The sequence below is a fragment of the Bombus flavifrons genome, unplaced genomic scaffold, assembly GCF_040668555.2.
Source record: "Bombus flavifrons isolate JBK064 unplaced genomic scaffold, iyBomFlav1_principal scaffold0064, whole genome shotgun sequence".
NCBI classification, from domain to species: Eukaryota; Metazoa; Arthropoda; class Insecta; order Hymenoptera; family Apidae; genus Bombus; species Bombus flavifrons.
Window position 1 is genome coordinate 83,763 of NW_027184809.1, and position 17,029 is coordinate 100,791.

General features: G+C 43.8%; 2 protein-coding genes across 2 annotated transcripts; one reads left to right on the forward strand and one right to left on the reverse strand.

Annotated features, from left to right (window-relative positions):
- Positions 1-1,779: 1,779 nt before the first annotated feature.
- Positions 1,780-5,207, forward strand: LOC138189471 (uncharacterized). The gene is made up of 4 exons (XM_069131509.1): positions 1,780-2,095; positions 2,170-2,896; positions 3,086-4,190; positions 4,641-5,207. Exons 1-4 carry the CDS (start codon positions 1,780-1,782, stop codon positions 5,205-5,207), a joined length of 2,715 nt encoding a protein of 904 aa, XP_068987610.1.
- A 2,484-nt stretch (positions 5,208-7,691) lies between these two features.
- Positions 7,692-8,093, reverse strand: LOC138189472 (uncharacterized). Its single transcript, XM_069131510.1, has one exon. The coding sequence runs from the start codon at positions 8,091-8,093 to the stop codon at positions 7,692-7,694; it is 402 nt and encodes a 133-aa protein (XP_068987611.1).
- Positions 8,094-17,029: the final 8,936 nt, after the last annotated feature.

Genomic DNA, 17,029 nt, shown 5'->3' on the forward strand with positions numbered 1-17,029 from the left:
CGTCAATGGGAGTCGTAAATTCCCGTTACGATTAGATAATCGACGCCACGAAATGATCGATCCCCTATTACGGTTAGGATAATAGAGGTGGTTTAATTGAGTAGTTACACTGATTCAACAGGTATAACTTTATGTTAATTTCAACAACTTTGTAGAGAAATGATTACACTGATGCGAATGTACAAGTTAAGTGAGTAGTTGACTTGACCCTCCTCGTTGACTTGACTTTCCTAATGTCGTAGGAGAAGTGAGTTAAAGTGACGATGCTGTATCGGAGGAAAGCTAGTCGTGGGTGTGTCTAACGCAAGGGATCATCGGATTTGTTGGCGACAATTTTGGTTAGGAAGGGCAGTGGACATTGCTTCCGATTGGGTAAAAGAAGGTTGGTGGACTAGGAAGGGCCTTAGCCGCCCTCGATAGAAAGTTGCTGGTGGGAAGCATCATACGTGAGAAAAAACTAACTTTCCCGTGTCAAACTGTAGTCGACAATACTCTTTAGAAGGCGATTTAGAAAAGGAATATTTGTTTGGTCTGAAGGACCTTAGCTAGTAAATTACTCAGATTTATGATGGGTCCTTGAGACTATTGAGGGTAGGCAGTGAGGACGAGCGGACATCTGGTTGCCCGCGGTGTGTGGCCTCGTCTAGGTAGAGTGTCGCCCGACGTAACAACGCCTATGATAGAATCTAGATTATGGTGTTAAGGGATTTTCCCGGGGTTCCAAAGGGAAGGCTCCGATGTCCTTTCATCTCCGACATATATATATATATATATATATATATATATATAATTGATTACAATTAATTCTTTGTGTTAAATCAGTGCAATTTTATTGAACTACCCTTATTATCCTAATAGAAATAAGCTAATCGATCAGTTCGTGGCGTCGATTATTTAATCGTAACGGGAACTTCCAACTCTCTTTGACGTGCTATCTCGCGATCGAGTCTCTCCGTGAACGGTAGAAACATTTTTGGTCCTTCGAGCCGAATTACGTGCCATCGAAAAGTGAATCTTCAAGTGATCACACAGTGCCACGTGCCTACATAAAACCAGCAGCGGGAGTGTTATCACTACAGCGAAGCCAGTGACGTCAGGAGTGTCACAGGTGAAATTCGAGCAGCCATATGATAAACCAAAATTCCGAGCGCCTTATCACGTGTGACCGTCCGGTCAGCATCCGTTCTCAGCCGCCTGGTTGGCATTCGGTCTCTCTAGCCGTTCTCCGAAATATATGATAGTACGAGCAAAGTCTTCTCCCACTCCAACGAATAAAAGAATATAAATGCTCCCTTCGAAATCATCCAGTCAGTCCGAAAAAATTCTCAACTAGCCCAAGTATCAAAAGTGTATCATCGCGAACCGAAAATAATATTGTACAAATTGAGTAAAAATAAAAGAACTCGATCTCCTGTTCGGAAATTGACAAGTTTCTTATTTTATCTTAAATTTTACGCTAAATTAAATTTTTACGTCACCTTCGAAAAAGCATATCATACTGTTCCAAGAACGCAACACGCAGCCTCCCGCCGCAGGTGGACAGTCAACGCGACGAAGTCCAACAACTTCGATCACACAACCAAAGGAGTGTCATCATCGGGAAGGAATTACCTTCATCACAAGGTACACAACGCAACATCCTGTCGCACCGTAACCTGCGTTCACGAACAGCCGAGGCAAGCCTATTACGACTAAGGTAAGTCGCACACTTGTTAGTCGCGAAGCACCTCGAACGCAGAACCTACGTAAAATATCAGAGCTAACGTGCGCCAAGCCACCATGGCCCCTAACCAGGAAGAACGTATAAAACAATTGAAGCAGAAGCGGGAAGTAATTAAGCAGGAATTGGTGAGATTTCGAACGATCCTTGATAATTATGAGGCAAGAGGATCATTAAACACAGTTCACTTTATGTTAGAGGACTTGGAAGCCGAATACACAATATATGAGAAACGTCAATGCGACTTAGACGTGATAGACGACGGTCAGAAAATACAGGAACGACTGGACATAAAACAAGAATTCCTGGACTGTAAAGGACGCGCCACCGATATAATTGAGCGAGCTAAGGGACGGAGTATAGACGCAATAGACAGTAATAAGCCCATCGTACCGTGCACATCGCACTCAAATCTAGGGTATCAGGATATTGCTATACCGAAAATGCAGCTGACTGTACGCGACTCATGTATCTACGATCGTGTTTAACGCGGGAAGCTGCCGACTCGATAGCATCCTTGGCAAACACCGCTAGTAATTATTCCGTGGCATGGGAACTTTTGGAAATAGGGTATAATCAGCCAACAAAAATCATGGACGATCATTTGCAGGCGTTATTCGACGCTTCCCCCTTGCAGCGGCCATCATACCAAGACATACGATCGTATTTAAACCAAATCGAAGCCCATTATAAGGCTTTGCAAGCCCTCAAACAACCAACCGTGGATACTGTGCTGCTATACCTGCTCACCTCTAAACTAGACCCCGAGACACAGGTTAGATGGAAGAAAGGGATAGAACACACACCTTTTCCAAGTGTCGGAGAGCTGTTCAACTTCCTAAACGGTCACTGTAAAGTGTTAGAAGCCACCAGATCCACCTACCAAAACCCGTCACGCACTACAACATATCCGGATAGGGCGCGGGTTCAACAACCAAGAGCTTCACCAGAACAAACCATTCGGGTCCGCCAACGCGCGCCATGGAAGCATGTATTTACAGCGATACAGGTTATTCCGGCATACCCCACCTCATGTCGGCTCATGTCGGACGTGCGGAGGACGACACCACACGATGCTACATCAGGAAAAGCAGCCGTTGAGGTCGAATTCCTCCACCTCAGGCCGAAGTTCCTACTCGTCAAGCAGGAGAACAGCATCACCCCCGTCACCTACAAGTAAGCCGAAAACCTCGAAAAAGCACAAGTCGGGGACAGCACTGACGAATTCGCCCCCTACTCCACCCAACAGTCCGAGACAGACACACACGCACGAACAATGACGCCAAAAATCCAGAACTCCGACAAGGACCGAAAATACCAGACCAGCAGCTTCCGAGGTATTGTGCAATGACATAATGATTACAGCCCAAGTTCACATGCTATCCGACAAACAGGAACCGATCTAGTGCCGTGCGCTCCTCGACACCGGATCCAGCATGAACTTCATCACAGAAAGCTTGCAAATACCCTCGGAATAAGGCAAAAGAAGAGTTCGGTCCCAATTGGAGACCTCGATACATTGACGACGACATCAAGACGATTCATAAGGGCAACGATTACATCCATTGACGGGAAGTACGAACGCACATTGACGTTCCTCGTCATTCCAGCCATAACGAAACTGATCCCAAGTCAACCCATCGATCGCTCGGCGCTTGATACACCCAGAAATATCAAGTTAGCCGATCCCCGATTTTATGTGTCTTCCCCGATCGATGTCTTATTAAGCTCGGGTGCAACCTTTTCGTCGATGTGCGTCGGAAAAATCAATCCGACGCGACCGGACGAGCCGGACTTGCGTTTGCAAAAGATACGATTCAGCTGGGTAGTCCGGGGGAGTCCAACCTCCTCAACCGCGACAAGCACCTTTCACGCTTCCACGACGGCTCTACAAGCAGACCCTGCGCGGTTCTGGGAAATCGACGAAGGACCCCAGATCAAACACATCTCAGAAGCAGAGCGACGATGTGAAGAACATTTCAGAGCTCACGCCCGACGAACCAGCGATGGACTATACATCGTCGCTCTCCCGTTCAACGACAGGCTCCCGTCGCTTGTATCCTCCAAGGCGCAAGCGATGAAACGACTCGTATCCCTCAACCGCCGATTCCAGCGCGACAGCCGTTTTGAAGCAGATTATCGAGCGGCATTACAAGACTACCTAGATCGGGGACATATGTCAGGAATCAGTCCCGACGACACCGACGAAGGCAGATATTATCTACCACACCACGCCGTTATCAACGCAGCGAGCGAAACAACCAAACTCCGCGTCGTGTGTGACGGATCCGCGGCGAGCTGCACCCGAGTATCGTTAAACGATACACTCTATATAGGGATCAAATTACAAGAGGATCTATTCAATATCCTGCTTAGATTCCGCCTGCACCAGTATGTACTCATCGGGGACATCGAGAAGATGTACAGGCAATTCTTAGTGCGGCCAGAGGACCGACGATATCAAAAAACCGTTTGGCGTAACGAGAGTGGGGAAATCGAAACCTACCAACTTAACACCGTGACGTTCGGGTTATCGGCAGCTCCATACCTGGTCCTACGGTGTCTCAAGCTGTTGGCAGACGATGAAGGACATCGATTCCCACGAGCGTCATCGGCTTTGCGATGAGACATCTCCGTCGATGACGCCCTCACCGGAGCGGACACGAAGGAAGTGGTATTGTCCCTCAGAAGAGAACTAACCGAACTTCTCCAATCTCAAACCCTAAAAACACTCGGCATATTTTGTGATTCCAGGGACGATGCAATACTATACTCGGTCGAAGCCAACGCCAAGACCTCTCGGGTTTCAAGGCGGTACATCATCTCTGTGATCGCTAGAATTTACGATCCACTAGGGTTGCTCGCACCAGTAATCTTTCAAGCGAAGATGATACTACAAAGAGTCTGGTCGTTAAACTAGGATGAGTCCCTTCCAGCGGACTTGCATTACGAGTGGAACCGCTACTACACACAATTGTCATTACTCAACGAGATTCGGTTCCCACGCAAGACCATCACCAAAACACCCATCGAGATTGAGCTCCACGGCTTTTGTAACGCCAGCGAAAGGGCGTACGGAGCCTGTGTCTATCTGAGGTCTATCGATCATCACGGAAACGTCCAGACACGACTACTCACAGCGAAATCGAAGGTAGCTCCGCTCAAAACGCAAACCATTCCACGACTTGGACTGAGTGGCGCCCTTCTACTCACATCACTAAGTACAATCATACAGCAAGCAGTACAGGTCAAAGCAAATCGCACAGTCTATTGGACGGATTCCACTATTGTTCTCCAGTGGATCAATTCGTCACCTCATACATTGAAAACATTCGTCGCAAATCGCATAGCGGAGATCCAGAACAAAACTAGTTTCACTGATTTCCGTCACTCCCCCAACAAAGACAATCCTGCGGATCTGATCTCTCGTGGACAATCAACCGAAGACTATCTGCAGCCTAACATTTGGCAAACTGTACCACGATGACTGCAGCAATCAGAAGAATGTTGGCCTCTGTGGAAGCCAACACCTTTGGCCAACTTACCAGAACGGAAAGCAGCAACCTGTCTCTCCACAACTCATGTCAACAATAGTCTCTTAGACAGATTTTCATCGTGGCCAAAGTTAAACCGCATCGTTGCTCGCTGTTGTCGGTGGAAACAACCACAAAACCGAACATCACCACTAACCACAGAAGAACTACAAGTTTCCCATGACAAACTCATTCGGCTACTCCAACGCATTCATTTTTCAGATGAGATATCCACGCTCCGGAAGAATCGAAACATGCTGGTCAGCGGGAAACTCCAACGACTCAATACATTTCTAGATAAGGCAGGAATATTGCGCGTCGGGGGCCGACTGAGTCAAGCACCGATGGCTTTCACACAAAAGCATCCGATCATTCTGCCCAAATCTCCTCCTACATCACGGATAATCGAAAACGAGCAAAAGGTTAGTCTGCATGCAGGTACACAAGGTACTTTATACGCAGTGAGAAAGCGATACTGGCCCATCGATGGCAGGAGACAAGTATGGCGGACGGTAAAAAATTGCGACCGCTGCGTTCGTGCTCATCCACCACAAGTGGAATACATAAGGGGTAATCTGTCGGAGGCTCGAGTAACTGAATCTCGACCATTCACACACGTCAGCGTCAACTACTGTGAGCCATTTTACATTAAGAAGAAACGAGATCGTAAACGCCGCCAGGTCAAGGTATATGTGGCTATCTTCATATGCCTAGCAGTCAAGGCAGTGCACATCGAACTCGTTGGCGATCGCAAGAGCGAATCCTTCGTCGCCGCTCTTCATCGATTCATCGCTCGGCTAGGGTTTTGTTCGACCATCCATTCTGATAATGGCTCAAACTCCATCGGCGCAAACAACGAGTTAAAGCAGCTCCACCAATAGCTAAAGTCGGAAGACCACAATGAAAGGGTAACTACGTTCCTAGCGAACAGGCAGAACTAATGGCGCTTCATATCCCCTCATTCCCCACATTTCGGTGGGTTATGGGAGGCAGCGGTGAAGTCCTTTAAACATCACTTCAGACGCGTCGTCGTTAATGAACTGCTTACTTTCGAGCAATTCGATACACTTGTCATAGGAATCGAAGCAGTTCCCAACTCCCGACCATTAACACCCATATCCACTGATCCCAAGGATCTCCTCGACCCCACTCCGGGTCACTTCCTCATCGGCAAGTCATTAATGAGTGTGCGTGAGCGAGATTTCAGGGACACTCCATCCAACCGGCTCTCCCGATGGGAGCATATCCAAAAAATTAAGCAACATTTTTGGAAACGCTGGCATAAGGTGTATCTCAATCAGCTGAACAACCGCAGTAAATCGACCAAGGGTGGACAAAACATATAAGAAGGCACAATCGTCCTCCTCAGAGAAGACAACGTTCCATCGATGTACTGGCCCTTGGGCCGTGTAGTCAAAGTCCATCCCGGAGCCGATGGCATAATACGAACAGCGACTGTGCAGACATCATCGAGCCTCCTGGACCGCGGCGTGAAACGACTGGTTCCCCTGCCATGTCAATCAGCTCGAGATGAGTCCGGACAATCACTGACATCGAAGGAGGTGGATCACACACCTACCTAAGCCACATACAAGGTTTGAGCTGTGCCCTCTCAACGGGGGGAGGATGTTACGCCATGCGGCTTGTCATAGGCCATATTCTTAACCGTCGATCGTGGCACTACAATGTCGCAGACGGATCGTCTGCCCGGCAAATAAACATTGTAGTGGCAAGCGCATGGTTCATTAAGCAGGGTGACTTCCAGAAACGTCGACTCGTTGCCTTTATTTTACCTCGCGTAAAAGAATGTGGCGTGATCCGAACGTAGTGGGGGTCTTCTTCCAGAAAAGACGAAAAAGATCGAAGGGCGATCATTACTTTCCGAGAAGTTGAACCGTCAACACATGTCATACCTCGCGCATTTATATTTTTGTTCTATGTATTTCTATCTACTTAATAAGTTGTTGGATTAAATATTAATCTCTTTGTGTTAAATCAATTTTTTTGAACTAACCTTATTATCCTAATAGAAGTAAGGGAATCGATCAGTTCGTGGCGTCGAATATTTAATCGTAACGGGAACTTACAACTCTCGTTGACGTGCTACCTCGCGATCGCGAGATCCAGTTCCACTTCCTTTAAGAATGTCTTAAATCTCTTAATCGTATCCCTTAACTCCTCTTGTCTGTCCGCTATCAATACAATACCATCTGCGTATGATATTGACCATACCTTACTGTCTCCTACCACTCCTGCTTGACCTTTCTTTATTTCCTCTTCAAGCCCTGTCACATAGATGTTAAATAGTGTCGGGCTCAGCGGTCATCCTTGTCACACTCCCCTGAATGTCCAAAACTCTTTTGTGTTGTTATTCCTGATCCTCTCTACGTTCTTTGTCTCCTCGTATATCCCCTCTACCCTTCTGGTTATCTTCTCGTTCACCCCCATTCTTTCATAATCTCCCCCAGCTTCTTCCTGTTGACCCTATCGAACGCTGCCTTTAGATCCGCGAAGCATACATATAGCTTCCCTCTTTCCCCGCTCCATTGCTTGTCTATTATGTGGTTCAATACGTACACTGCGTCTATCACTCCTCTTCCTTTCCTAAACCCGAATTGGCACTCTCCCAGCTTGTCTTCGATCGCCACCTTCAGCCGTTCGTGCAGAATTTCTGCATAGTTCCTAGGTGCCGTATCCATTAACGCGACCCCTCTGTAGCTCTTTACTGCTCCTTTGTCTGCTCTCTTGTAGATCGGACATGTTACGCCTTTTCTCCAGTCATCTGGTATCCCCTCTCCATTCCATATCTTCTTTAGCATCTCCCATAGCGCCTCCCCCATTGCCCCCGGCGCATATTTCTATACCTCGTTTTCCAAACCATCTCCCCCCGTGGCTTTTTTCTCTTTCAAATTTCTTATTTGGATTATCAACTCTTGCTTCTCTATGTTGTCTTCTCTCTCCTTCTTTGATTCCTCCTCTGCTCTCCGCCCTTCTGTCCTTATGTCTTCTCTGCGTTCTGCCCCTCTAACATTTCCATAAAATAGTTTTTCCACTCCTCTGCCCTTATATCTTCGTCTGCAACCTCTCTTCTTCTTCTATATTTATTTATGTATTTCCATGCTTCTTGCTCTGTTTTGATCTTGGTGATTTGATCCATCTCTTCCTCTTCCTGCATCTCCTTTTTTTGTTTACACCACTGCTTAAATGCCATCTTCTCCTCTGTGAATTCTTCTCTGCTGTATTTTCCTTTCCTGAATTTTGTCATCTTCCTTCTTACCTCCCTTTTCCTCTCTCTCCACTCCTTGTCGTACCATTTCCTTATCCTTACTCTCTTCTTTGGTATTACCTCGTCTACCTTCTTCTTGATTTCTGTCCACATTTCCTCTACTGTTCCTCCCCTGCTTGCCCGGTCTCTGCACTACTCTAAATATATTCCCACACTTTCTTTTGTCCATTCCCTTCTTTCCTTCTCTTCTTAATCTCTTTCCTCCTCTCTTTGCCACTCTGGTGCCTCTATTTCTATTTCCAACGGCATGTGGTCTGACTCTACTCTTTTTCCAACCTTCATGCCTGTTATTTTGTCTATCGCTTCCTGATTGCTAATCACGTAGTCTATCACTGACTTTCCCCTTCCCCCCACATAGGTCCACTCATCTCCTTATTTGTCTCAACCATTTATTAAACTGATGTGCATCGCATTCTGCACGTAAAATGGAGTGAAAAGAGCGCTTAAACATCGAAATATCTCAAACGGGAAAGAAATGACGGCTAGTTTTCGTCAAAATCGACGAAATCAAAGCGATTTGCGAGTTGTTGGGCTTGTTTCGACGTTTAAACTGTTGTGCATTGCATTCTGCAATTAAAATGGAGTGACAAGAGAGCTTAAACGTCGAAATTTCTCAAACGGGAAGGAAATGACGGCTAGTTTTAGTCAAAATCGACGAAATCAAAGCGATTTGCGAGCTGTTGAGACTGTTTCGACTTTTAAACTGTTGTGCATTGCATTCTGCATTTAAAATGGAGTGAAAAGAGAGCTTAAAGGTCGAAATATCTCAAACGGGAAGGAAATGACTGCTAGTTTTAGTCAAATTCGACGAAATCGAAGCGATTTGCGAGCTGTTGGGCTTGTTTCGACGTTTAAACTGTTGTGCATTGCATTCTGCAATTAAAATGGAGTGAAAAGAGAGCTTAAACGTCGAAATTTCTCAAACGGGAAGGAAATGACGTTTAGTTTTAGTCAAAATCGACGAAAGAAAAGCGATTTGCTAGCCGTTGGGCTTGTTTCGATTGATAGACGGTTGTGCATTGCATTCTGCACGTAAAATGGAGTGAAGAGAGCTCTTAAACGTCGAAGTATCTCAAGCGGGAAGGAAATGACTGCTTGTTTGTGTCAAAATCGACGAAATCAAAGCGATTTGCTAGCTGTTGGGCTTGGTTCGACGTTTAAACTGTTGTGCATTACATTCTGCGCGTAAAATCGAGTGAAAAGAGCGCTTAAACGTCGAAATATCTCAAACGGGAAGGAAAGGACGGCTAGTTTTAGTCAAAATCGACGAAATCAAAGCGATTTTCTAGGTGTAGGGCTTGTTTCGACGTTTAAACTGTTGTCCATTGCATTCTGCACGTAAAAAGAAGTGAAAAGAGCGCTTAAACGTCGAAATATCTCAAACGGGAAGGAAATGACGGCTAGTTTTAGTCAAAATCGACGAAATCAAAGAGATTTTCTAGCTGTAGGGCTTGTTTCGACGTTTAAACTGTTGTGCATTGCATTCTGCACGTAAAAAGTAGTGAAAAGAGCGCTTAAACGTCGAAATATCTCAAACGGGAAGGAAATGACGGCTAGTTTTAGTCAAAATCGAAGAAATCAAAGAGATTTTCTAGCTGTTGGGCTTGTTTCGACGTTTAAACTGTTGTGCATTGCATTCTGCACGTAAAATGGAGTGAAAAGAGCGCTTAAGCGTCGAAATATCTCAAACGGGAAGGAAATGACGGCTAGTTTTAGTCAAAATCGACGAAATCAAAGAGATTTGCGAGCTGTAGGGCTTGTTTCGACGTTTAAACTGTTGTGCATTGCATTCTGCACGTAAAAAGGAGTGAAAAGAGCGCTTAAACGTCGAAATATCTCACACGGGAAGGAAATGACGGCTAGTTTTATTCAAAATCGACGAAATCACAGAGATTTGCGAGCTGTTGGGCATGTTTCGACGTTTAAACTGTTGTGCATTGCATTCTGCACGTAAAAAGGAGTGAAAAGGGAGCTTAAACGTCGAAATATCTCAAACGGGAAGGAAATGACGGCTAGTTTTAGTCAAACTCGACGAAATCAAAGCGATTTTCTAGCTGTAGGGCTTGTTTCGACGTTTAAACTGTTGTGCATTGCATTCTGCACGTAAAAAGGAGTGAAGAGAGCGCTTAAACGTCGAAATATCTCAAACGGGAAAGAAATGACGGCTAGTTTTCTTCAAAATCGAAGAAATCAAAGAGGTTTGCGAGCTGTTGGGCTTGTTTCGACGTTTAAACTGTTGTGCATTGCATTCTGCACGTAAAAAGGAGTGAAAAGAGCGCTTAAACGTCGAAATATCTCAAACGGGAAGGAAATGACGGCTAGTTTTCTTCAAAATCGACGAAATCAAAGAGATTTGCGAGTTGTTGGGCTTGTTTCGACGTTTAAACTGTTGTGCATTGCATTCTGCACGTAAAATGGAGTGAAAAGAGCGCTTAAACGTCGAAATATCTCAAACGGGAAGGAAATGACGGCTAGTTTTAGTCAAAATCGACGAAATCAAAGAGATTTGCGAGCTGTTGGGCTTGTTTCGACGTTTAAACTGTTGTGCATTGCATTCTGCACGTAAAATGGATTGAAAAGAGCGCTTAAACGTCGAAATATCTCAAACGGGAAGGAAATGACGGCTAGTTTTAGTCAAAATCGAAGAAATCAAAGAGATTTTCTAGCTGTAGGGCTTGTTTCGACGTTTAAACTGTTGTGCATTGCATTCTGCACGTAAAAAGTAGTGAAAAGAGCGCTTAAACGTCGAAATATCTCAAACGGGAAGGAAATGACGGCTAGTTTTAGTCAAAATCGAAGAAATCAAAGAGATTTTCTAGCTGTAGGGCTTGTTTCGACGTTTAAACTGTTGTGCATTGCATTCTGCACGTAACATGGAGTGAAAAGGGCGCTTAAACGTCGAAATATCTCAAACGGGAAGGAAATGACGGCTAGTTTTAGTCAAAATCGACGAAATCAAAGCGATTTGCGAGCTGTTGAGACTGTTTCGACTTTTAAACTGTTGTGCATTGCATTCTGCATTTAAAATGGAGTGAAAAGAGAGCTTAAAGGTCGAAATATCTCAAACGGGAAGGAAATGACTGCTAGTTTTAGTCAAATTCGACGAAATCGAAGCGATTTGCGAGCTGTTGGGCTTGTTTCGACGTTTAAACTGTTGTGCATTGCATTCTGCAATTAAAATGGAGTGAAAAGAGAGCTTAAACGTCGAAATTTCTCAAACGGGAAGGAAATGACGTTTAGTTTTAGTCAAAATCGACGAAACAAAAGCGATTTGCTAGCCGTTGGGCTTGTTTCGATTGATAGACGGTTGTGCATTGCATTCTGCACGTAAAATGGAGTGAAGAGAGCTCTTAAACGTCGAAGTATCTCAAGCGGGAAGGAAATGACTGCTTGTTTGTGTCAAAATCGACGAAATCAAAGCGATTTGCTAGCTGTTGGGCTTGGTTCGACGTTTAAACTGTTGTGCATTACATTCTGCGCGTAAAATGGAGTGAAAAGAGCGCTTAAACGTCGAAATATCTCAAACGGGAAGGAAATGACGGCTAGTTTTAGTCAAAATCGACGAAATCAAAGCGATTTTCTAGGTGTAGGGCTTGTTTCGACGTTTAAACTGTTGTCCATTGCATTCTGCACGTAAAAAGAAGTGAAAAGAGCGCTTAAACGTCGAAATATCTCAAACGGGAAGGAAATGACGGCTAGTTTTAGTCAAAATCGACGAAATCAAAGAGATTTTCTAGCTGTAGGGCTTGTTTCGACGTTTAAACTGTTGTGCATTGCATTCTGCACGTAAAAAGTAGTGAAAAGAGCGCTTAAACGTCCAAATATCTCAAACGGGAAGGAAATGACGGCTAGTTTTAGTCAAAATCGAAGAAATCAAAGAGATTTTCTAGCTGTTGGGCTTGTTTCGACGTTTAAACTGTTGTGCATTGCATTCTGCACGTAAAATGGAGTGAAAAGAGCGCTTAAACGTCGAAATATCTCAAACGGGAAGGAAATGACGGCTAGTTTTAGTCAAAATCGACGAAATCAAAGAGATTTGCGAGCTGTAGGGCTTGTTTCGACGTTTAAACTGTTGTGCATTGCATTCTGCACGTAAAAAGGAGTGAAAAGAGCGCTTAAACGTCGAAATATCTCACACGGGAAGGAAATGACGGCTAGTTTTATTCAAAATCGACGAAATCAAAGAGATTTGCGAGCTGTTGGGCATGTTTCGACGTTTAAACTGTTGTGCATTGCATTCTGCACGTAAAAAGGAGTGAAAAAGGAGCTTAAACGTCGAAATATCTCAAACGGGAAGGAGTTGACGGCTAGTTTTAGTCAAACTCGACGAAATCAAAGCGATTTTCTAGCTGTAGGGCTTGTTTCGACGTTTAAACTGTTGTGCATTGCATTCTGCACGTAAAAAGGAGTGAAAAGAGCGCTTAAACGTCGAAATATCTCAAACGGGAAGGCAATGACGGCTAGTTTTAGTCAAAATGGACGAAATCAAAGCGATTTTCTAGCTGTAGGGCTGGTTTCGACGTTTAAACTGTTGAGCATTGCATTCTGCACGTAAAAAGGAATGAAAAGAGCGCTTAAACGTCGAAATATCTCAAACGGAAAGGAAATGACGGCTAGTTTTCTTCAAAATCGACGAAATCAAAGAGATTTGCGAGCTGTTGGGCTTGTTTCGACGTTTAAACTGTTGTGCATTGCATTCTGCACGTAAAATGGAGTGAAAAGAGCGCTTAAACGTCGAAATATCTCAAACGGGAAGGAAATGACGGCTAGTTTTAGTCAAAATCGACGAAATCAAAGAGATTTGCGAGCTGTTGGGCTTGTTTCGACGTTTAAACTGTTGTGCATTGCATTCTGCACGTAAAATGGAGTGAAAAGAGCGCTTAAACGTCGAAATATCTCAAACGGGAAGGAAATGACGGCTAGTTTTAGTCAAAATCGAAGAAATCAAAGAGATTTTCTAGCTGTAGGGCTTGTTTCGACGTTTAAACTGTTGTGCATTGCATTCTGCACGTAAAAAGTAGTGAAAAGAGCGCTTAAACGTCGAAATATCTCAAACGGGAAGGAAATGACGGCTAGTTTTAGTCAAAATCGAAGAAATCAAAGAGATTTTCTAGCTGTAGGGCTTGTTTCGACGTTTAAACTGTTGTGCATTGCATTCTGCACGTGACATGGAGTGAAAAGGGCGCTTAAACGTCGAAATATCTCAAACGGGAAGGAAATGACGGCTAGTTTTAGTCAAAATCGACGAAATCAAAGCGATCTTCTAGCTGTAGGGCTTGTTTCGATTGATAGACGGTTGTGCATTGCTTTCTGCACGTAAAATGGAGTGAAAAGAGCGCTTAAACGTCGAAATATCTCAAACGGGAAGGAAATGACGGCTAGTTTTAGTCAAAATCGACGAAATCAAAGCGATTTGCGAGCTGTTGAGACTGTTTCGACTTTTAAACTGTTGTGCATTGCATTCTGCATTTAAAATGGAGTGAAAAGAGAGCTTAAAGGTCGAAATATCTCAAACGGGAAGGAAATGACTGCTAGTTTTAGTCAAATTCGACGAAATCGAAGCGATTTGCGAGCTGTTGGGCTTGTTTCGACGTTTAAACTGTTGTGCATTGCATTCTGCAATTAAAATGGAGTGAAAAGAGAGCTTAATCGTCGAAATTTCTCAAACGGGAAGGAAATGACGTTTAGTTTTAGTCAAAATCGACGAAACAAAAGCGATTTGCTAGCCGTTGGGCTTGTTTCGATTGATAGACGGTTGTGCATTGCATTCTGCACGTAAAATGGAGTGAAGAGAGCTCTTAAACGTCGAAGTATCTCAAGCGTGAAGGAAATGACTGCTTGTTTGTGTCAAAATCGACGAAATCAAAGCGATTTGCTAGCTGTTGGGCTTGGTTCGACGTTTAAACTGTTGTGCATTACATTCTGCGCGTAAAATGGAGTGAAAAGAGCGCTTAAACGTCGAAATATCTCAAACGGGAAGGAAATGACGGCTAGTTTTAGTCAAAATCGACGAAATCAAAGCGATTTTCTAGGTGTAGGGCTTGTTTCGACGTTTAAACTGTTGTCCATTGCATTCTGCACGTAAAAAGAAGTGAAAAGAGCGCTTAAACGTCGAAATATCTCAAACGGGAAGGAAATGACGGCTAGTTTTAGTCAAAATCGACGAAATCAAAGAGATTTTCTAGCTGTAGGGCTTGTTTCGACATTTAAACTGTTGTGCATTGCATTCTGCACGTAAAAAGTAGTGAAAAGAGCGCTTAAACGTCGAAATATCTCAAACGGGAAGGAAATGACGGCTAGTTTTAGTCAAAATCGACGAAATCAAAGAGATTTGCGAGCTGTTGGGCATGTTTCGACGTTTAAACTGTTGTGCATTTCATTCTGCACGTAAAAAGGAGTGAAAAGGGAGCTTAAACGTCGAAATATCTCAAACGGGAAGGAAATGACGGCTAGTTTTAGTCAAACTCGACGAAATCAAAGCGATTTTCTAGCTGTAGGGCTTGTTTCGACGTTTAATCTGTTGTGCATTGCATTCTGCACGTAAAAAGGAGTGAAAAGAGCGCTTAAACGTCGAAATATCTCAAACGGGAAGGAAATGACGGCTAGTTTTAGTCAAAATCGACGAAATCAAAGAGATTTGCGAGCTGTTGGGCTTGTTTCGACGTTTAAACTGTTGTGCATTGCATTCTGCACGTAAAATGGAGTGAAAAGAGCGCTTAAACGTCGAAATATCTCAAACGGGAAGGAAATGACGGCTAGTTTTAGTCAAAATCGAAGAAATCAAAGAGATTTTCTAGCTGTAGGGCTTGTTTCGACGTTTAAACTGTTGTGCATTGCATTCTGCACGTAAAAAGTAGTGAAAAGAGCGCTTAAACGTCGAAATATCTCACACGGGAAGGAAATGACGGCTAGTTTTATTCAAAATCGACGAAATCAAAGAGATTTGCGAGCTGTTGGGCATGTTTCGACGTTTAAACTGTTGTGCATTGCATTCTGCACGTAAAAAGGAGTGAAAAAGGAGCTTAAACGTCGAAATATCTCAAACGGGAAGGAAATGACGGCTAGTTTTAGTCAAACTCGACGAAATCAAAGCGATTTTCTAGCTGTAGGGCTTGTTTCGACGTTTAAACTGTTGTGCATTGCATTCTGCACGTAAAAAGGAGTGAAAAGAGCGCTTAAACGTCGAAATATCTCAAACGGGAAGGCAATGACGGCTAGTTTTAGTCAAAATCGACGAAATCAAAGCGATTTTCTAGCTGTAGGGCTGGTTTCGACGTTTAAACTGTTGAGCATTGCATTCTGCACGTAAAAAGGAATGAAAAGAGCGCTTAAACGTCGAAATATCTCAAACGGAAAGGAAATGACGGCTAGTTTTCTTCAAAATCGACGAAATCAAAGAGATTTGCGAGCTGTTGGGCTTGTTTCGACGTTTAAACTGTTGTGCATTGCATTCTGCACGTAAAATGGAGTGAAAAGAGCGCTTAAACGTCGAAATATCTCAAACGGGAAGGAAATGACGGCTAGTTTTAGTCAAAATCGACGAAATCAAAGAGATTTGCGAGCTGTTGGGCTTGTTTCGACGTTTAAACTGTTGTGCATTGCATTCTGCACGTAAAATGGAGTGAAAAGAGCGCTTAAACGTCGAAATATCTCAAACGGGAAGGAAATGACGGCTAGTTTTAGTCAAAATCGAAGAAATCAAAGAGATTTTCTAGCTGTAGGGCTTGTTTCGACGTTTAAACTGTTGTGCATTGCATTCTGCACGTAAAAAGTAGTGAAAAGAGCGCTTAAACGTCGAAATATCTCAAACGGGAAGGAAATGACGGCTAGTTTTAGTCAAAATCGAAGAAATCAAAGAGATTTTCTAGCTGTAGGGCTTGTTTCGACGTTTAAACTGTTGTGCATTGCATTCTGCACGTAACATGGAGTGAAAAGGGCGCTTAAACGTCGAAATATCTCAAACGGGAAGGAAATGACGGCTAGTTTTAGTCAAAATCGACGAAATCAAAGCGATCTTCTAGCTGTAGGGCTTGTTTCGATTGATAGACGGTTGTGCATTGCTTTCTGCACGTAAAATGGAGTGAAAAGAGCGCTTAAACGTCGAAATATCTCAAACGGGAAGGAAATGACGGCTAGTTTTAGTCAAAATCGACGAAATCAAAGCGATATGCGAGCTGTTGAGACTGTTTCGACTTTTAAACTGTTGTGCATTGCATTCTGCATTTAAAATGGAGTGAAAAGAGAGCTTAAAGGTCGAAATATCTCAAACGGGAAGGAAATGACTGCTAGTTTTAGTCAAATTCGACGAAATCGAAGCGATTTGCGAGCTGTTGGGCTTGTTTCGACGTTTAAACTGTTGTGCATTGCATTCTGCAATTAAAATGGAGTGAAAAGAGAGCTTAATCGTCGAAATTTCTCAAACGGGAAGGAAATGACGTTTAGTTTTAGTCAAAATCGACGAAACAAAAGCGATTTGCTAGCCGTTGGGCT